Consider the following 18,220-nt stretch of genomic DNA (forward strand, 5'->3'; position numbering starts at 1 on the left):
TAGGCAGGGAAAACTTTATCTTACTTTTTCTTGAAAGAGTATCGAGCCCCTCGAAAAGAACATTGCTTTAAAGTCTGATTTGTAAATGATTTGTGTATCTCTTTTATTCCTTTCAGTATAGTACTTATATATAAGAGAATGAAAGTACTTGCTTTCCTATAAATTACTAGATGATAATCTGTATCTATCATTTTCCAATTTAGTTTTGGACAATGAAAAATATAATTCTCACACCCTCCCCCTTCTCTCTGTGATGTTTGAAAGAACCCTTTAACAGAAATATGGTATAATTTAAAGGGTAATAATTTCTTGTATGTGATGCTGTGGCAGTGGAGGAATTTTTGCCCCCTTCTGTTTCATTTCTCTCTGGAATACAAACATTAAACCTTCATTTTCAGGGAGTATCCCATATAGAAAATATAGTAGTTCATCATACATTGTGACTTGTTTCTCTTACAAACCAAATTTTGGGTTGCTTAGTCCAGTGGAGTAGCACTTCCAGGTCACTCATAGAGGAATGTGCTATTCAATATGAATAATTTGATGCCACTTCTGCATGGGGAAGGCCTGCTTCACAAACCCCTGAGCTAAATAAGAGCTGATATCAATGTCAGCCCGTTGTTCTAGCTACCAGCCAGCCAGTACTGGATGTTCTTTATCCATTTTCTTGTTTCTCAGTTTCAATGAACAGAAACGTATTTCCAAACCACAAAAGACACCAGATGAAGTGTTCAGCATTTTGATGAGAAAAATACAGCACAGGAATATGTAGAATTTAGGATTAGGAAAAACAGGTGCATCCTTAGGAGGGGAGTAAATGGACTGTTCAGGTGGTGACCAGTGTGTGGGGTGTAGTCTCAGCTTCATGTACCAGCTCATTATGCAGTGTGGGAAGAATGGAGTATCACTCTTATGCAGAATGCTTATCACTGTAAATTGCCCAGTGCAGGCTGTGAGCTGCAGACAGTGCAATCATAATAGCTTCCAAACCAATGCACTTTTATGGATTCAGAGCATTAGTCATTCTCTTATGCCCTTAATTGCCATTAGGTAGTTACACTCGTGTCTGTAATAGGTGCTAAACGTTCTGCCACTGATAGGTTTTTAACTATTCTTTCTGTTGTAGCAGCAAACACTCTATAGCTGACTGTTAGGAGGCCAGAACATTATTTTTTATTCTAGTGCCATTAGGAACATGTCCAATGGCATTTTGAGTTGTATTTGCAGGTTGGTTGTAGCCTTCTCTGTTTGTTTTGGTTTTCAGGATGGTTTTTTCCTGTCTTTAGGAATGAGAGTAAAGAAAAATTCTGCTGCTAAGCTGGCACTGCTTGATTAAGAGATGATATTTTTTTCCCTTTTTGCCTAATTTAAAAAGTGACAAAGGAAGGAAACCTGATAGTTTTTTCACAGTACTAGAAACAATAGAGAAGAAACAAGTGATGCTATTTACGTGCTGGCCATGCCAGTCAGTGCCCTAGAAACCTTCTGTTGTATTTTGCTACCAACATTACAAGCTACAACTTACTAGTTTTCAGTAAAACAATGAATCACTGATGTGTAGTAGGCCCTTCCCCCCCAAAAAAGTGAGATTCAAAGCTCCCTTTTAATCAAAGCTGCCATGATTCAGGTGATGAGAATGCATATTGGCCACGCTTCCATGTCGTCCCTGATGAGGATTTTGTGTCGTGGAATCCTGTACCTGTCTCAGTTGTGTGGTGTGGTGTAGTTGTCAATGTTTTATTGACTGTGAGTAAAGCAGTGACTGTGGTTACCCCACTTGGTGGCCAAGAGTTAGAGAATGTGCAAGTGACAAATTTGAGTGTAACCCCCCACCAATATTTTCAGTGGATATTTCCCAAAGTTGTGCAGCAGTGATGTGGGAATATGTAACTACTCTGGCCTTGGATTTCTTTAATAATGCCAGGATATTCCAAATGGTCTTGCTAAGGGCAGTCAGTAGTGTCTTGGCAGTGGAATTTGAGGGTAAAGAATTATCTTCCAAATGCTTTCTTAACTTGTTCCATGTTTTCAGGACTCTCTTTCCTAGTCGTTGACCTTCTTTTGAGTTTTCCATGTTGATTACATGGCATTTATGCTGACCTTAACTAAGCTGAGCATTTTCTTAACAGGAATAAATAGAAACATTTCTCCATCAGCACTAATGCCAATAAAACACAGGCTTAAAGTTCATAAAAATATATTAATTTAAAGTTGCATATGATTTCAAGAAATTATCTACTTTTAAAAGATTGGATTTGATAACAAGTTATGTCTGCTTGATAGACCAATTTTCACAAATTATTGAAGTTTCATGGTATCAAAGCTTTCTGCTAGGAAGAGGTCACCTTGATATTTGTACTGAATAAATTTCAGCCTTGGCTCCACATTTCATCATTCTTGATGTCTTAAATTTTCCCTTACCTCCACAGTTTTTTTTAATCTACTTATTTTTATTATTTGTTTTTATGACTTACTGTCAACATATTTCACTGATTTTTTACTTACTAAACAAAATGGTTCTGTCTGAATTTCACGTGTAGCCTTAATTTTGTAACTTTTAATGTATGATCTGTGCTATTTAGGTTACTCTGTATTTATTGCTCGTTTTTGTCACTGCCTACTAAATACATTAATGTCTACAGATCTCTAAATTGTAAGTCTGCTCTCTTGCCCAAAAATGTCAGGAGTGATGATGAAATTCTCTTTTCCTTAATGATAAATTTAAATATCCACACAGTAAATGCTAGAAAATAATCACGGGCTTCAGTCCAATCCTGAATTATCTGTCTGTGATGCTTAAGACAATATCATCACATTAGCACACATCAGATGCAGTTATTTAAAAGACACTTTGTTTTATGTAACCCTGCCCAAACCACCCCCATCAAACACCCAGAAGTCCTGCCTAAGCACTATTTGTACTCCAGTTCCAGCTGCTGTGAGAATGCTCAGCCCACAGCTGCCCCAAGCAGGCACTCATGGCCACCTCAGGTCTGTCAGTCCACCTCCTGGGCAAACCATTTCAACCCCAGAGAGTGTGCTGGGTGAAGAACCACCTACAGTGAAGCTGTTGAGTCCAACCCAATCCCTGATCTGGCCCAAAGCAAAGGATGGCCACAGGAATGTTTCAGCCAGCAGGTCTGAGCGTGCAGTAACTCCTGGGGGAGCAGGGGTGTGACAGCTGCACCTTCAGGTCTCGGAGCTGCATTCACAAGGTAATGTTTTTCCACATTCTGAACTTGCTTCCTTCCAGCTGGATTGTGGACTTCTTTATTTGTTTACTGGATTTTCAGAAGTACTTAATCCTTTCAAAGCATCAGTTCTTTTTGGTGGTAGTTTGTTTGTTTCTGGTGGTAGAAAGGTAGATGTGGAATCTGATGGGAAATCCTAAGAAACAATAATTGATGGTAAAATTTTAGCACAAGAGATGTCCCAGAAGCTCACACATTCATTGTTTCCCCCCTTAACTCTGTAATTGCACACAAGCTCTTTCAAGTGTGTTCTAAGCAGTTTTTAAACTGCTTGCAAAAGTATGTCTGGGTGCTAACATTTTTTCCTTCTTCCTGCTCTTTCAATCCCTTCAGAGGATTTTTTTCCACATTCCTGCTGGAGGGGATGTCTTAATTTGACTTGTGGTGTTTGCATGAACTCAGATCACCTGCAGCAATTAGTCTTCTGGTTTCTTCAAATTATTTTGTTTCACAAAGGTTTAATTGTAATCTCCTATTTTCTAAGGAATACAAATCCTTCTTCCTTAACCTTTCTGAATTTTAGAGAATTCAGATTTTTTTTTTCTCTTTTATTTGGATGCCCACCCCTCTATTTCTGTATTCCTAGAATACTTTTAAGTTAAGACTGCTGGTTATACACTGTTTTCAACATAGCTAAATTAGTACCCATTACAGTGGGAGTATAATTTATTTTTATTTTTTCTTAAATGGTTTATAGAAACTGTGCCTTTCCTTTTTGTAATAATTTTAAATAATAATATTCAGACTTTCAGTGGCAGAACACCACAAATTTTGAGTCTGTTATTCTTTTTCTGTCTCCTAGTAGTTGCTGTAACTGCTGTGATTGGGACTTCTTTTTGCAGGCTTTCAAGTTGTGTGTTTTGGTGAAGAAAAAAGAGTAGAACATGTAAAATGTCTTATGGCAGAGGAATCTGTGGTTGTATGGTGGCTTGATGGTGGCTGACAGATGCCCACCAGCCACTTGCTTAATTCTCTTCCTCTTCAGCAGGACAGGGGGAAAGACAAGATGAAGAAATAGGTGTGCACCAAGATGAAGACAGGGAGATGACTTGCCAAGTACCATAATGGGCAAAACAGCCCTAATTTGGGGAAAATTAATTTAATGTATTGTCACTTAAAATAGATTTACCTAGTGAGATGCAAAAGTCTTTCCTAAGCCCCGCCTTTCCCAGGCTCAACATCACACCATCACTCCCAAATCTTCTTCCACTCCCTGCAAGAGGAGCTTGCAGAACTGTTTCTAATTTTTTTCCCCCTCACTCCCAGGTACTGTTATTCCCTTTCCAGATTTTCACCTATGCTTTGAGACATACATACAACTTTCCATCCTTTGTGCAGTTTTGGGGTTTTTTAAACTGATTTCTGTTCCCAGAGATGTGAGGAAAACTGAGCTGTGGAGGCTAGTGCCTGCCTACCAATAATTCACTGAAATAATCCCTACCCAACTCAATATTGCACTGGTATTTTTCACAATCTGCAGATGTGCAGCTGTCATGATAAGGTGAATTATCTTGGGTGTAATTGTATTGTGTAGTAAGGACACTTTGATAAAATTAATGGAAATCACATTGACTAAACTGTTTCCTAAGCTTGATTCTAAGTCTAACGTTATTTATGGTGATGTAACAAGCTCTTTTGAATTGACAACTTCTTTTTATGTATTCCCCAATTAAAAATCTTTTATTTTCCCTCATTTGCCTCACTGTTTAACAATCAATGAGGTTTCTCCATGCAAAGCATTTAATGCTTTTCCATATCCCTCCTGCTAACCTGCCTGGGATGCCGAGTTTCCCAGAGGATTACCTGTGTTTGACTGTGGCATGGACCTGCCTTGAGAGGGTTTTCCCCAGGTGTACTGTGGGTCATCTCATGCTGACCATACCATAACCCAAATTTATTAAAGTGCTGGTAAAAGCAACCCCTTTGCAGCCACATGGCCACATTTAGAAGGAAATTGAGGTGGGAGGTCGATTTTCACTTCAAGACTAGGTTTGGAGACGCCTGGGTTTTTAAGTGGATGTCTTTAAATCTCACCTGTCTGACAGCTAGTAAGAAATTTACATTTAAATTGTCCAGATCAGGTTCTTATTTGTGCTGCATCGTTGGACAAAAGAGATTTCTCAGTCTTCCAAATCCTTTGCTGCTTGATCTGACCAACCATAGCATTGGTTGTTTGTTTCAAATCTGGACATTCCTTCTGAGTGCAGTAATTGCCATTTGCTCTCTCATTGCTTTTTCCCCCATCTCAATTTGAATATTGTTCAAAATTACTTGGTAAACATGTGTGTTTGGGCTTTATGTGTTTCCCCCTGAAGAGTGGCACCTCACATAATTAAATAATTTTACTTTAAGGCTGGATTTACTGCTGTTGGTCTGACCAGAAATTTTGATGTTTCTGAATACTGGGAAATCCCATTCCTTCCTAAAGAAGCCCATGTTTGCTCATATAATGATTTTTAAATAAATTTTAAAAACCTCAACAATACACTGGCAACTTAACCAGTATACATCTTGAAAATGCTACTTAAAACAAGTTCAATAAGACCTAAAGTTCATATCAAGACAAAATTGGATTTGAGTTTCTGGGATTGCATGTGTTATTAGCTGGTTCTTTAATTTCCTTTTTGATTGAAGAATGCAAGACTCAATAAAAGCATAATTGTGAGTGAAATGCAAATCAGAGATGCTAGGAGAAATGGTATTTGTAACAAAAACTTGTTTAGCAGTTAATACCGTGATCTTTTAAAACCCTGAATTATCTGATGAGGTTTGGATTATTTTGTTGATCAGCTACTAATATTGGGTTTAAAAAGCAACTGCTTCTTGGGGGGATTGTTAGTCAAAAGTGTTCTGATGAGGGTGTTCCAAAAGATAAGGTTATTTTCATATTGTACCCATTCATGGTTTTTTACACCCTTTAGCATTTGAGATCTTGCTAAGAGCATCAGAAGTGTGCAAGGCACTGTCGCAACCAGACAGGTTTGCTGAAATCAGTTTTGAATTTCAATTTTTCCTTACTCTTGCTTTAATCCAGCTTTTCCCATTATTCCAAACTTTAACTGTCTTCTAACCGCTTTTCATCTGTTGTGTACAGTGCTGTAATCTCAGAACATGCAGAAAGGTTTTTCAGTGCAGCTCTGGGGGGAAGGTTGAAGAGGTGCTACTGGATTCCATGTAGTTTTTGTTGAAAAAGTTGTTGCTGCAATACATCCTGAAATGAAAATAAATAGTGTAAATTTGCTGCTTGCTGATAGATACAGGAGCATAAAATCAAATAAGGGACATTGTGACCCTCGCAGGACCAAAAAGAAGGATATGTGGAGCTGACCTCTTGCCAGGCAAATGACTGCTACAGAAATGAAGCAGCATCTGGGCAAGGGGAAAAGCATTCTTTCTCTTCAAAAATTAATGCATAAAATGGTTGAGTTAGTGCAGTGCTGCATTAAGTCCAACAACCTGCACAAGCACTTTTTTATCAGCGAGCATGTAGTGTGTGTTCAGGTAGCATGAATTGCCTTTCTGTACAGTGAAGAACAAGCCATGAAGCATCAAATTCAGAATGCACCCCCCTCTCTGTTCCTCCCAAGTGTACTGGCATTTTTGAACCCCAGATTGGATGGAGATATTTCAGTTTTGAGTTGTTGTGGATTTCCTGAATACAGTGGCTGCTGGTGTGACCCTTTAGTGTGGTTTACTGCAGTCTGAGGCAAGAACTGAAAAAAATCCACAGTGTGAATAATAAAGACAAACCAAGAATCAATATTGTATTTATTTAAAAGCCTAAACTAAGTAGATTAAATGTGCCAGACATAGTGTCCTGCTTTTTCACCCAACCTGCCCTATAACTTTCTTCCTCATATGTCTTTTGGGAAAAAAAGATAAAAGAACATCTTTATTTCTTTTTTTTTTTCTTTCACAAGGAGTAAGTTTATATTGTTTCAGCTGATTATGTGCTCTTAGGAAATCTTTGATTTCCCTTGGAGAGCAGATAAGAACAGTGCTTCAGTAGAAATAATGTGGGATAGCTCTGTTTGTTCTTGTACATGGATGGCCTTGCCCAGATGCTCTGTTGGTTTTAGATAATCCAGCGTGGTCTTTGTGTTGCATCTGCTAGAGCAAGTGAACATGGTGGAAGTGATTTAAGGGCTAGAGCTGGGCTGGCAGTGCTGTCTGTGTTCTTTATGTGATTCTGTACCTTTTTCACTGTTGCCTGTGTATGTTTCATTCCTCTAAAGTTTCTCAGAGTTTCTGTGCTGCCATTTTCCTTCCTTTTGCTGTGGTGGCACATGTCCATTACATACACGGGTTTCTCCTAGCTCTGGTAACTCCTGCCATGCTGTGCTGCCCATTGGAGACAAAGTACTGAGAGCTCCTGTAGGGGGATAGGCTATGAGAAAATAAAGATAGTGCAGGAAGTAATCTCACCCCTAAGGAGCTGCAGCTGGGGCAATTATCCAAGATTGGGAACAGGCCTGACTTTAACAGGCACAGCTGTAAGCAGTGAGAAGAAGGGTGCTATAAAAGAGTGGGGTGGGTGAGAAGGGAGCTGGGGTCAGTTGGCTCCTTTGTGAGAAAGGAAGAGTCGGTGCTCTGGGGAGCTGCCCATGAGAAACACCAAGAAGGTGTGAAACTCTTGTGATAAGGAGACAGCAGCATGGAACCCCTGCAATACAAGGACAACAAGCTCCAGCAAAGCCAGTAGCCCTGATATTTTCTTTTACACTTAGTCCTTCTTCCCAAAATCCTACTCTCCACCTTGCAGCAAGAGGTTCCATGCTCCCTCCCTCTCCTCCTCTTCCTCCACCTCAATCTGCTGCTCCTCAGTGCATTTTCCTGGCTCCCTCTGTCTGCACAAAGATCTGTAAGCAAGAGGAGCAACCCTCTCATGGCAATTCCTACCCCTTGTCCCCCTGCCCAGCCCCTGTGGTGGCAGATTTATTAGTAGACATCCAAAACTCAGTACGGAGTGGCACACCAAGAATATCTCTGCTTCAGATAAGCCTTCAATTCAAGCCTGCAATCAATAGCAAATGCCATGAGGAGCAGTGCTGGGCAAGGTACTCAATCATTACTTTATCCCCACTGGTGAACAGATCATCCCTTGGTGCTTAGAGAGAGTGGGTGTCAAGGAGGGCCTGGGATAGTGTCAGTGTAGGTGAAGGATGTCCAATGCCCTGGACCACACATTTCAAGAGCAAGTTCCAGTTCCAAGTGGAATTCAGAGTGTCTGGATGCCTGGGGCTTGGTTTGGTAGGGTTTTATCTCCTGTGGCATTAGCAAGACACTTTAGGAAGGTAGGATTGATTCCTTACACTTTGCTGCACTTGAGAACAACAGGGCATTTTTATTTAAATCAGTGGGTAGAATAAATATTTAACCACGTTGGAATTGTAACTCCACTGAAGCCAATATCCCATTGCTGTGCAATTCAGTGTATGATGGGAGATTTCACAGCTGACTAGTGCTTTACACTTTGTTTCAAATTACTCTGGCTGTATTATGTTGCCACCTTAAAACCCAACTTGCTTGTTTTATATGGCAAAACAGAAGATTTAATACTCTGCATTAGGAAGCTCATGTACACTTTGAGATCTCTTTCAATTAACATTCCTTTGTACAAGGTTTGTTTCTGCAATAGCAATTCTGGTTATGGTATGAAGTGTATTTAAAGGAGAATGATGTGCTTGAGCTCAGGAACAGCTGTATACATGTGTTTAAACAGCTGTGTACTTTACACAGACATTGCATAGACACTCTCATAGGCAGATTTTGTAATTGCCAAACTACCTGTGTGAGTCTATCTTCCACTTGCATTTGCATTGTGTAGGCTTTCTCCTCCCATAGGAGAATGCTAATGGCAAGAGCAGGGAAATCTTTTTGCTTTCAGTGTTGCACTGGTGTCTGTCTGATCTTTCCCTTACTGTGCTCATCTTGAAGCCTCATTTTCTGCTTGGGCATTAGAAATTCCCTGACAGACAGAAAAGCTCCATCACACAGCACAGCAAACAACACAGCTAAGAAGCAGTTTTGCTTCCCAGAGTCTCCAAGTATTGCTTGCTATGATTTTTGGTTTTTTTTACAAGACTGCCACAGAATCCATTTCTCTGTGATGTATCCCCTGCAAGCATACTCCTTCACAAATGCTGGAAAAGCGAAACCAAAACCTAGACTTGTAATAAAAAAAATCTTCTGCTACTGCAGAAAATTGAAAATCTTTCACACAGGCAGCTCTCCTTCAGAAGAGCATTATGATACTTCTTGCAGAAAGGTTCTTGTAGGGGAACACTGTTCCTCCTCAGTAGTCTGAGTGTAAGTGCAATTTTCACTAAAACTTCTTCCTCCCTCCAATGCTAATAAATATCAAACAACTCAATAAACTTGAAATCTAGTTTTCCTTCAGTGGAATCTTTGGACTTGCTGGTGCAAGCCTCTGCTCAGATGACCTACACAATTACAGTGCATGTCTCTGTTCAGCTGACACTTTGAACACAGTTATGTGGCAGGAGTTTTTCCAATGATATCAACATGGCAGAGGGTGAAGTCAAGCATGGTGTGATACTGTGTATTTCAGAGAGACCAGCTATGACCTAGTTTGTCTTGCATTGTAGCCACCTTCTGGCAACTGATTTCTTTCAGCTGCAGCCCTGAGCTGAGCCCAGACACAGAACAGAGAAGCACCTGAGCTGTGGATGGTGCAGGTGAGTTGATGTGCTGATGAGACAAGAGGCCCCTATCAGCCAGCACAGCCTGGGCACCTCTTCTGACCAGCCAGGGCTGAGCAAGCCCTGTTCCCAAGAGAGTCCACGTGTCTTGACCTCCAGCTTGTCTTGATTTTGCTGGCTTGTGTGAGTTTCATCATGCTCCCTGGTGCCAGCATTGGCCCTGACTTAACCAGGGATCCCTGTCTTACCCAGTGCACTTCTGTGGATGAGGAAAGGCTCTCCCTTATTTCAGTTCTCTCCCAGCTTTGTGTCACTGTATCAGAGCAGAAAAGTTCTTGTGAGGTTCTTTATTACCCACCTTCCACCAGCTGCATCTGCCATGTCAGTTGAATGCAAGTGGAAATGATTCTTCAGGAACTGCATGTAGTTTTCTGTTCCTGCTGAATTTTTTCACTCAAGGAAAATCTAAAGGTCTGTACCTTTCTTGGGAGCAGTTGAGAAGCATATAATGATTTCTTCAGAATAACATTTTGTTTCTGCATTTTGAAAATTTATTTCCCCTTCTTTATTTTACATGAATGATAATTAATTACTGTAGCACAGTCTGTGAAGGATACAGTGAATTGGTGCAGCTTTGTTTCTTGGGGTAACAGAAAGGTTACTGGCTTTTCACAGCACTTAATTCCACTTTCTCAGAGTTAGTTTTTGAGTGGACAGCAAATAAGGTTTTCTCTGGCTGAATGGGTTCAATAAGGCAAGGTAGGTTATTTAGCAGAAGATTCATGGCTCTTCAGTTTAGTCTTCAGCATAGCTGATCCAAATGAGGGTACTTTCTTTACAAGTTATGAGAGTCACAAAAATGTTCAAGGCAGGAACTTAGCTTGTTTGACCAATCAGTATGTGACAATGATTATTAAAAAAAAGAAGAGTGAGTGAAAAAAAGGCAAAAAGCCCAAGAATAGCAAGACAATAAGCTTTTTGGTAGAACACTATCATCTCTTTCCAAAGAGATTGGATTTACCATGGTAATGGGAATCAACATGAATTCATGAGTGAATTCATTTTGGGTACTGAAATACATCTCTGACAAGATGATTGTATGGGATCAGTTGCAAGATTATTCTGTTTATTTCCCAGCTGAAGGACAAGTGGATGTATTGAGTTAACCCTACCTCAGGCATGCTGGGCTGTGCATCTCATTTGTTCTCTTCTGCTGTCCTAAGCACTGTCTGCATTGTCAATAGCTGGCCTTACCACATGGCCATAATGAAGCACATTTATTTATGTGCTGGTTGTGATTCAGAAGGTATTTACAGCACCAATAATAATATCAGGTTTCAGAACATGTATGGAATAAATTCTTAGTACCTTTTTTCTCTCCTTTCCCACTTATTTCCTTTAAAGCATCTTTGCATTCCGTGCCATCTGGTGCTGATGATTCCCACATAGCAAGTACTTGATGCACGGTGGAGATACCCTGTCATACTGACTGCAGAGATGGCCTTCCAGACAGTCCCCAGTTTAAAATGTGACAAGTTACTATTTGGAGAGCCTCATTTATATATCTGTAAACATACTGACAAATTTATAAACCTAAAGCATGGAAGCTTTTCCATTTTAACAGGCTTGTTGATTAAGCCGTGGGACTCAGGGTTGATTTTAGCACACAGGAACAGTCTGCAAACTGTTACATCTTGATATATGCTCAAATATGCCAGTGTAGATATTTTTCTGAGGAAAATATGAAAATACATTATGATTATTTGTGTTGATGTGCATTTGGTTCTTTTCATGATTTGCTTCAAAATTAAACCATTAAAGCTGGCAAATAAGAATATTAGGCTCGTGACGAGCATTTTAGAATCCACAGAGAGGGAACATTTTAAATTAATAAAAACCTGCCTAGCACTTAGGCACTGGTAGCAAAAAAGGATACAGACCTTTTTTTACCAGGAGGAGTTGATTTACAGAAAACATTAGGCACCTCAGTTGAACTGACAAATTATAACACTTACCACTACAGCTGCTGAAGTGATTTTTTCTGGATTGACATTTGCTTGTTAGTATTATAGCCCTTCTGTTATAATGTGCTATCTTAATCCTCAGGTAGATCATATTAAAGTTTGATTACTTAATACCTTTGTTTTGTTAATGGGATTTTAATGGGGAGGTGGCATTACCTGATTGTAAGTTTGACATTTATTGTAAGACTGGATCAAGCCCAGTAGAAGAGGAAGAGAAAGCTACCAGCATCTCCACAAAGTTTGGGAGTCCCTGAAATAGAGTTCTGTTAGTTTTGTGTCTCAAAATCCTTGTTGCTGTGTTATGCTTTGAAGAACATTGTGCAGGGCTGGAGTTGGACTCTGTGATCCTTGTGGGTACATTTCAATTCAGAATAGTCTATGATTCTATGGACTGCTGGTATATGTTTTTCTGATGCTGCACAGAAAAATTAGGCAGAGTAACAGACAGCCACAATTAGTAAATGTTTCTCCACTGAATCCCCCAAGCACACAAGACTGAGCATTTACACAAGGGTATCTAACAGCAGGGAATTCATTGCATATTTTGTGTACTTTGATGAAACAGGATGATTTATGTTCTTACCAGCTGCATTCCAGGGAAGAAATACAAAATGTAATGGGAATATCAGTGTATATCTCTAGTTACTCTCTTCGTTCTCCTCCACACTCTTCTCCTCTAAACCAGCACATTTATTTCATATCAGATACATCCAAATAATTCTACCATATCTTATCATGCCTTTGCAGGGAAATCATGGCCATGATGACTGTCACAGCCTAGAGCTCGCTTTGCCAGCTGTTTCACAGGTCAGGGCCACAATTCCCAGGAATAAGTTGGTAAAGCCCTGGAAAGAGTTGCAGGATCTTATAAGTTTGAAGACATCTCAAAGGAAGCTTTCCTAGGCTGTCTCTGTGGGTGGTGTCTGTGCAAAGACATACCAAAAGCAGGGGAGTTCAGATGAGCTGCACTTCATGTGATGCTAGCACACCCTGGTTCCTGCTGACCTAGAAGGCTTGCCCCCACTGCCCCCTCATCAGCTGTGATGATGGAAGCTGGGCTGTCAAAGGTGCCTTCTGAACTCAGAGAGGCACCAGAGGAGTGCCTCCTGCTCATATCCAGGATTTTGCTGTACTTGAGGAGCTGGGATCCTGGTAATGGATGGTGAGATGTGATCAGCTGGCACTGCAAAATGCAGATGGTGGCAGTAAAATTGTCCCTTGCTGGAGCAGCTCTTCAGGAAGCAGACACAGCCCTGTGGTTTGGTATGGGTTGGGTATGTTGCCAAGGTGTTTGCTGTGGCAGTGGGGGATGTAAAAAGCTCAGTCCAAGTTAGGGACCTGTGTCTGTGGGTGGGTGCACTTTGCCACACACCTGCCCGTGACATACAACCTGCCAACCCTCTCTTGTTCTTCATGCAGACAAACACAGTGAAGTCCTGCACCTCTTGGCCAGTGTGTGCTTTTCTGTGCCCTTGTCCTTTTCAGTATGCTGGAGGAGCACTCACTGCAGTAACATGGCCCAGTGTCACTCATTACTTCACCTGTTTTATCTTTTGTGAAATTGAGCCTTTAGCCAGAATTGCCTGAGCTGCTGCTCCAGCAGTCAGTAAACTGTGAGGCACCTCGAGCTCATTTCTCTCAAGGAATTTGATTCCCACGTGCTTCCTGAGATTGCTTTTTCTCTGAAAGAGGGAAAGAGGGGATGGGGGTGTGCAGATGGGAGCAAACCAGAAATGTTATGGCAGGCAGATGTAGGCTAGAGATAAAAACAATGCAAAAGTGTGTTTGAACAGATCCCATCTTGCTGTATCTTCCTTTAACCCAGTCCTATAAACAAAAATGTTTTTCTGCTTGAGAATCAGACACACAGGGGCTTTTGTGCTGGTGCAAGGTTTGTAACAGGAGGCTAATTCCATCCTGCTTCTGCAGGTAGTCAGTAAGATAATCCTTTCCATAAAATTTGCAGAAATGTGGGAAAAATACTAATTAGATTATTATTTTTTGGGGGTAGCTGATCATAAAAGGCTCTGATGGATTTCAAGATATTTTCTGAAATCACTCACAGAATTCAGGGCTGTTTATTTAGGTTGCTGAACTGTTTCCTTTACATTGTGGTGACTTAGTAGTAATTGAAAACCAGTTTTGTAGATAAGGTTCTATTTAAGACCTGGTTAGTATGGCAGCAGTTTCTAAAGAGTGTACAATTTATGGAGAGATTCTATACAATAGCCAGTGCTTTATCACCATTTTGGCCAACTACCCTGCTGCAAGGGAGTGAAAAACAAGCCTGAAGAGTTAATCTTGCTGGAGGGAGCATTGTTCAGAAAATAAACCATTCAGTGCATAAACAATAGTATATCAGTTGTCTGAAATGCACATTTGTCCCTCTGCATGGTGTTCATTTTATGTCCAGGCAGAGCTACCACACTCAGGGTATGGAATTTCTGTGTGAAAAAGTCCCAGTTTGTTAGCTAGGATATTCCTGATTTGAGCAGATGGTCTGCTTAGAGCTCTGTTATTTTATATTATGAACATGAGGCTGTTGGAAGTCCCCACTCTGGGTTTCATTAGTGGTCCTTAGCTGGTGTCATGAGACATATGCCTTGATGATATCAGCAACATTATTAAATGCTACAAGAATTTATTTCCCAGCAGCAATGGAAGTGTCCACAGTAACATTTGTAAGGGTTTAAGTTAGTTTTCTATCTTGGACTTGGTAACTGTATTTTTTAAAATGTAAAAATATGCTTTATTTAGAAATGTATTCAAAGGAAGCACATGCTAAATGTTGGTATTATCCAAAATTGACTGTTTTAGTTGTTTTTCTTGATGAACTGTTATCATCTGTCACTTCAGAACAGTACACATGCTGCTGGAGCTAAGCTCTGAAGAGTCAATTTAGAGGGAGTGATGTTTTGGGAATGTGATTCAGTGGAGGGATTTTGGTTTGGGTTGGGTTTTTTTCCTGATCTTGCATTGCACAAATTCTGAATAAGGGTTAAAGAAAACATAAGTCAAAAATCTGAAAATGTATAATTTTTTGCAGTATCTGCATTTCAGTTTATGGTGCAAGGGTGATGTAAGGAAGGCTGTATCTACACAGCTGTGTGCCAAATTTCATGACTCTTTCTAGCCCTGCTGCTTGCTTGTCCACTGTGCCTGCAGCTCCCCCTCTTCAAAGGCTGTTCTATTAATCTCACCTACTGAGAGAGATTCATACAGCTTATGGGGTTTTATTTTTAAATCCTCACAGAAATGATTTGCTGCCCCTAAGTTAGGAATTTAAAGGAAAATTAAATTAAGGTGCCTAAGTAATGAAAGCATCCATGGATTTGGTAGGTAGAAACCATCAAAGCAAAAAGTCTCTATCCCTGGAGAGAGTTTTGTTATTGTTTAGTGCTGGGGGAACTACTGTTGCTAATGTATCATGCAACATAAGGCCTTAAGTTCATGTGCTTATGCTTCATGAAGTCTTTAATTTCCAAAGTTGTTTGTTATGATTCAGGTCATAAATGGAGAGATTTCCAAATCAAACATTTCTCTCTTTATAAGGCCTGTGGCACTGGGGTCATGGGGTGGTATAGTTTTGCTGACAGATGGATTAAAAAAAGAAAGCCTTGAGAAAGCCCTTATGCCTTAAGAAATGTCTGAATTTTTCCTGCTGCCATGAAGTGTAAGCCTAATATTTGTTACTGTGATGTATGTGCTGAATGCTTGCCTGCCTAGTGTGACACATGTAGAGCTCTCTGTTGTTTCTTCTTCTCTTGAGCAGTGGACTTTGCTTAACTAGAGTCAAGAAAAAAAAAATCCAATAAAGCATTTTTGTGCCTATTTTCAATTTATTTAGCTGGGGAAAATGTAACAGATAATGCCTAAAACCTTTATACAAATCTGTGAAGAAGGGAGCTGACCAATTGTAATTCCAAAATATTTTAAAGAACAGGAAGAAAAAAAGCCCATATTTTTGTTTTCTTATATATAAAAGAAATATATGCCTTTTATTTATCTGCCATTTCTTCTCTTTTTTAGGTTTTCCAAATGAGCCTGCTGCTATCATTGCCCTTAGCACTATTAAGGAATGGTTAAGCAAGAATCACAATGAGGTATGGAATAAAATAATTTTATTTCAGATTTCTGTTTAAGGTGATGGTCTATGACTCCAAAACTGTGAAAAGAGTAAACATAGGCTTGAGCCTTGTAGTCTTTTATTATTTAGTCTTAAGACCAATGAAGTCAGGTCAGGACATTATGGCCAGGGGAAGATTTTTATATCTAAAAGCTATACTAGAGTTCAAAGGAAATACCTTTGTTTGAAACCATGCTGTGCATTTCCTGTGCATTGTAACCTTTCCTGGCAAAGCAGAAGACTGCTCTCTTCCTAAGCTGTTTCTGAGTGACAGAGTTTTTGGGTCATAATGAGGAGATCCTTGGAAAGGAAATGTGCCTACCAGTTGTCATTGGAAATGGCCACCAAAGGTCAGTGGTGTTCCAGAGGTCACTTTACAGTGAAGAGCTGTAGGTTCCTATTTTGTGTTTTCATTATTTTTTTTGGTTTGCTTACTATTAAGTGTTCATTCTCCCAGAAACACTCACTAAATAGATGAATTTTTAATAGTACTGCTCATCTTCCAGTGGCAACATTATAGTGATTATTTATACAAGACAAAAAAATGCTTTTACCAGAATGATCTGCATCTCTCCCCTTTCCAGTGTTTGTCTTTCTCTGTTCCTAGTGTTGGACTGGAGAAGTGCAGCAAAAAAAGTGGCAAAAACACATAAAATCATCATGTCTTAAACTGACAGTGTGCCTGTTTCCTCCTGAGGATAGCCAGCAGATTTCAGACAGTTAAAGCTGTTTGGTGTTTTGTCTGAAAACATCCAACAAAGCATTCAGTGGAGAAGCACTGCATACAAGGACATAATTAGTAACATTTTTCCTCTAGCAATGTATTCAGGGAGCCTGCTTTTCCCTTGATATGTCAGGCTATGAATTTAGTGGGTTTATGTGGTTTTGTTTGGGGTTTTTTTGCCAAGTTTGGATTGAAAGGAAGTAATGTGTTGAGATTTGAGTGGTACAGTTGAGGTTTTGAAACCTGGAGGTGCACTAAGGAGGGCATACCTGTTTGGACACTGATTCTTTCAGCACTGAGGAGTTGGTTGCTGTGGCTTTTGCTGCTGTCACAGCTAGAAGGCTGAGCAGTGAAGCAGGTATTTTGGGTGGACAGACTTGATGAACATTATTAGAGCCTAAATCTCATCAGCTTAGCCATGAATTTACATTTTTGGGATCTTGTCTGGTTGTAATTTTAATCTTGATGTGTAAGCTTAAAAAAATTATGTTTGTGGTGTTTACCCTCTTAATAATTTCTCCTGGCTTCATTTTTACCCCATAATTTTAAAAAATTGGCTAAAAGGTTTGGTTTTGTTTTTTGCTCCAGAAATAAGCTTTTCTTCCATAAAAGCTGAGTCTGTATTGTCTATACACCTCCTGCCTTGCTCTTTACAAACTGCAGTTTAACCAGAATTACTTGTAAATTTTTTTACAGATGTTTATTACTGTCGTTTATAATATTTGGACAATGAAAGGAGCCCGGCTCTCCTAACTACAAAGCAATTATTTAAAGTTATCCTACTCATCTTACACCACAGCTGTCTTTTCAGTTTGGACTATTACAGCTCATAGTTGTCTTGTTAAATGTGTTTCTTCTAACATCCTGAATCCCAGCCTCACCAAGCTGAGGTTTCACTCTGTTTGATGCACTTGAAGACATATGGGTGGTGCAATTATTGCATATTACTGATGATGATGATTCAGAGCTGTTCCCCCAGAGTTTTTGTTGATTTTTAAAGGAAGTAGAGTATTATGGTTTCTGTCAAGATACGTTTTGAGGGTTTGCTTATCCACAGCTTTGTACTTTCTCCCATGAAGCTTGCTGTCTTCCTGAGGTTTGTCCACAATCCATTGGTTTAGGTTTTAGATTATGGCACACTAGCATGTTTCACATGTTGGAAACAGGACAAAAAAAATAAAGATAAGAAAAATAAAGATACTTAATCTTATTGAGGACAGCAGTAACTTTTGCAGTAAAAGGGATCTTGGGAAGCATGCCATTACTGGGTTTGTCATTTCATGCATATAGCAATGTGACCATGGTTACCTGGTTTAAAAGAACTGTGCCAAGTGTCAATCTGATCCATTTTATATTGTTAGGGAACCACAGAATGTTTTGCATTGCAAGAAACCTTGAAGTGCATCTAATTCCATCCCCTGCCATGGGCAAGG

The 18,220-nt window shown here is 39.8% G+C and overlaps 1 protein-coding gene across 5 annotated transcripts in view; it reads left to right on the forward strand.

Annotated features, from left to right (window-relative positions):
- MACROD2 (mono-ADP ribosylhydrolase 2) overlaps positions 1–18,220 on the forward strand; it is an 847,517-nt gene that overhangs the window by 581,825 nt on the left and 247,472 nt on the right. For all 5 annotated transcript variants that reach the window (XM_050973226.1, XM_050973227.1, XM_018918142.3 and 2 more), the window contains exon 8: positions 15,967–16,040. In XM_050973226.1, the coding sequence (XP_050829183.1) occupies positions 15,967–16,040 (74 nt within the window). The remainder of the gene's footprint in view (positions 1–15,966; positions 16,041–18,220) is intronic.

The sequence above is a fragment of the Serinus canaria genome, chromosome 3 (genome assembly GCF_022539315.1).
Source record: "Serinus canaria isolate serCan28SL12 chromosome 3, serCan2020, whole genome shotgun sequence".
In the NCBI taxonomy this organism is placed as follows: domain Eukaryota; kingdom Metazoa; phylum Chordata; class Aves; order Passeriformes; family Fringillidae; genus Serinus; species Serinus canaria.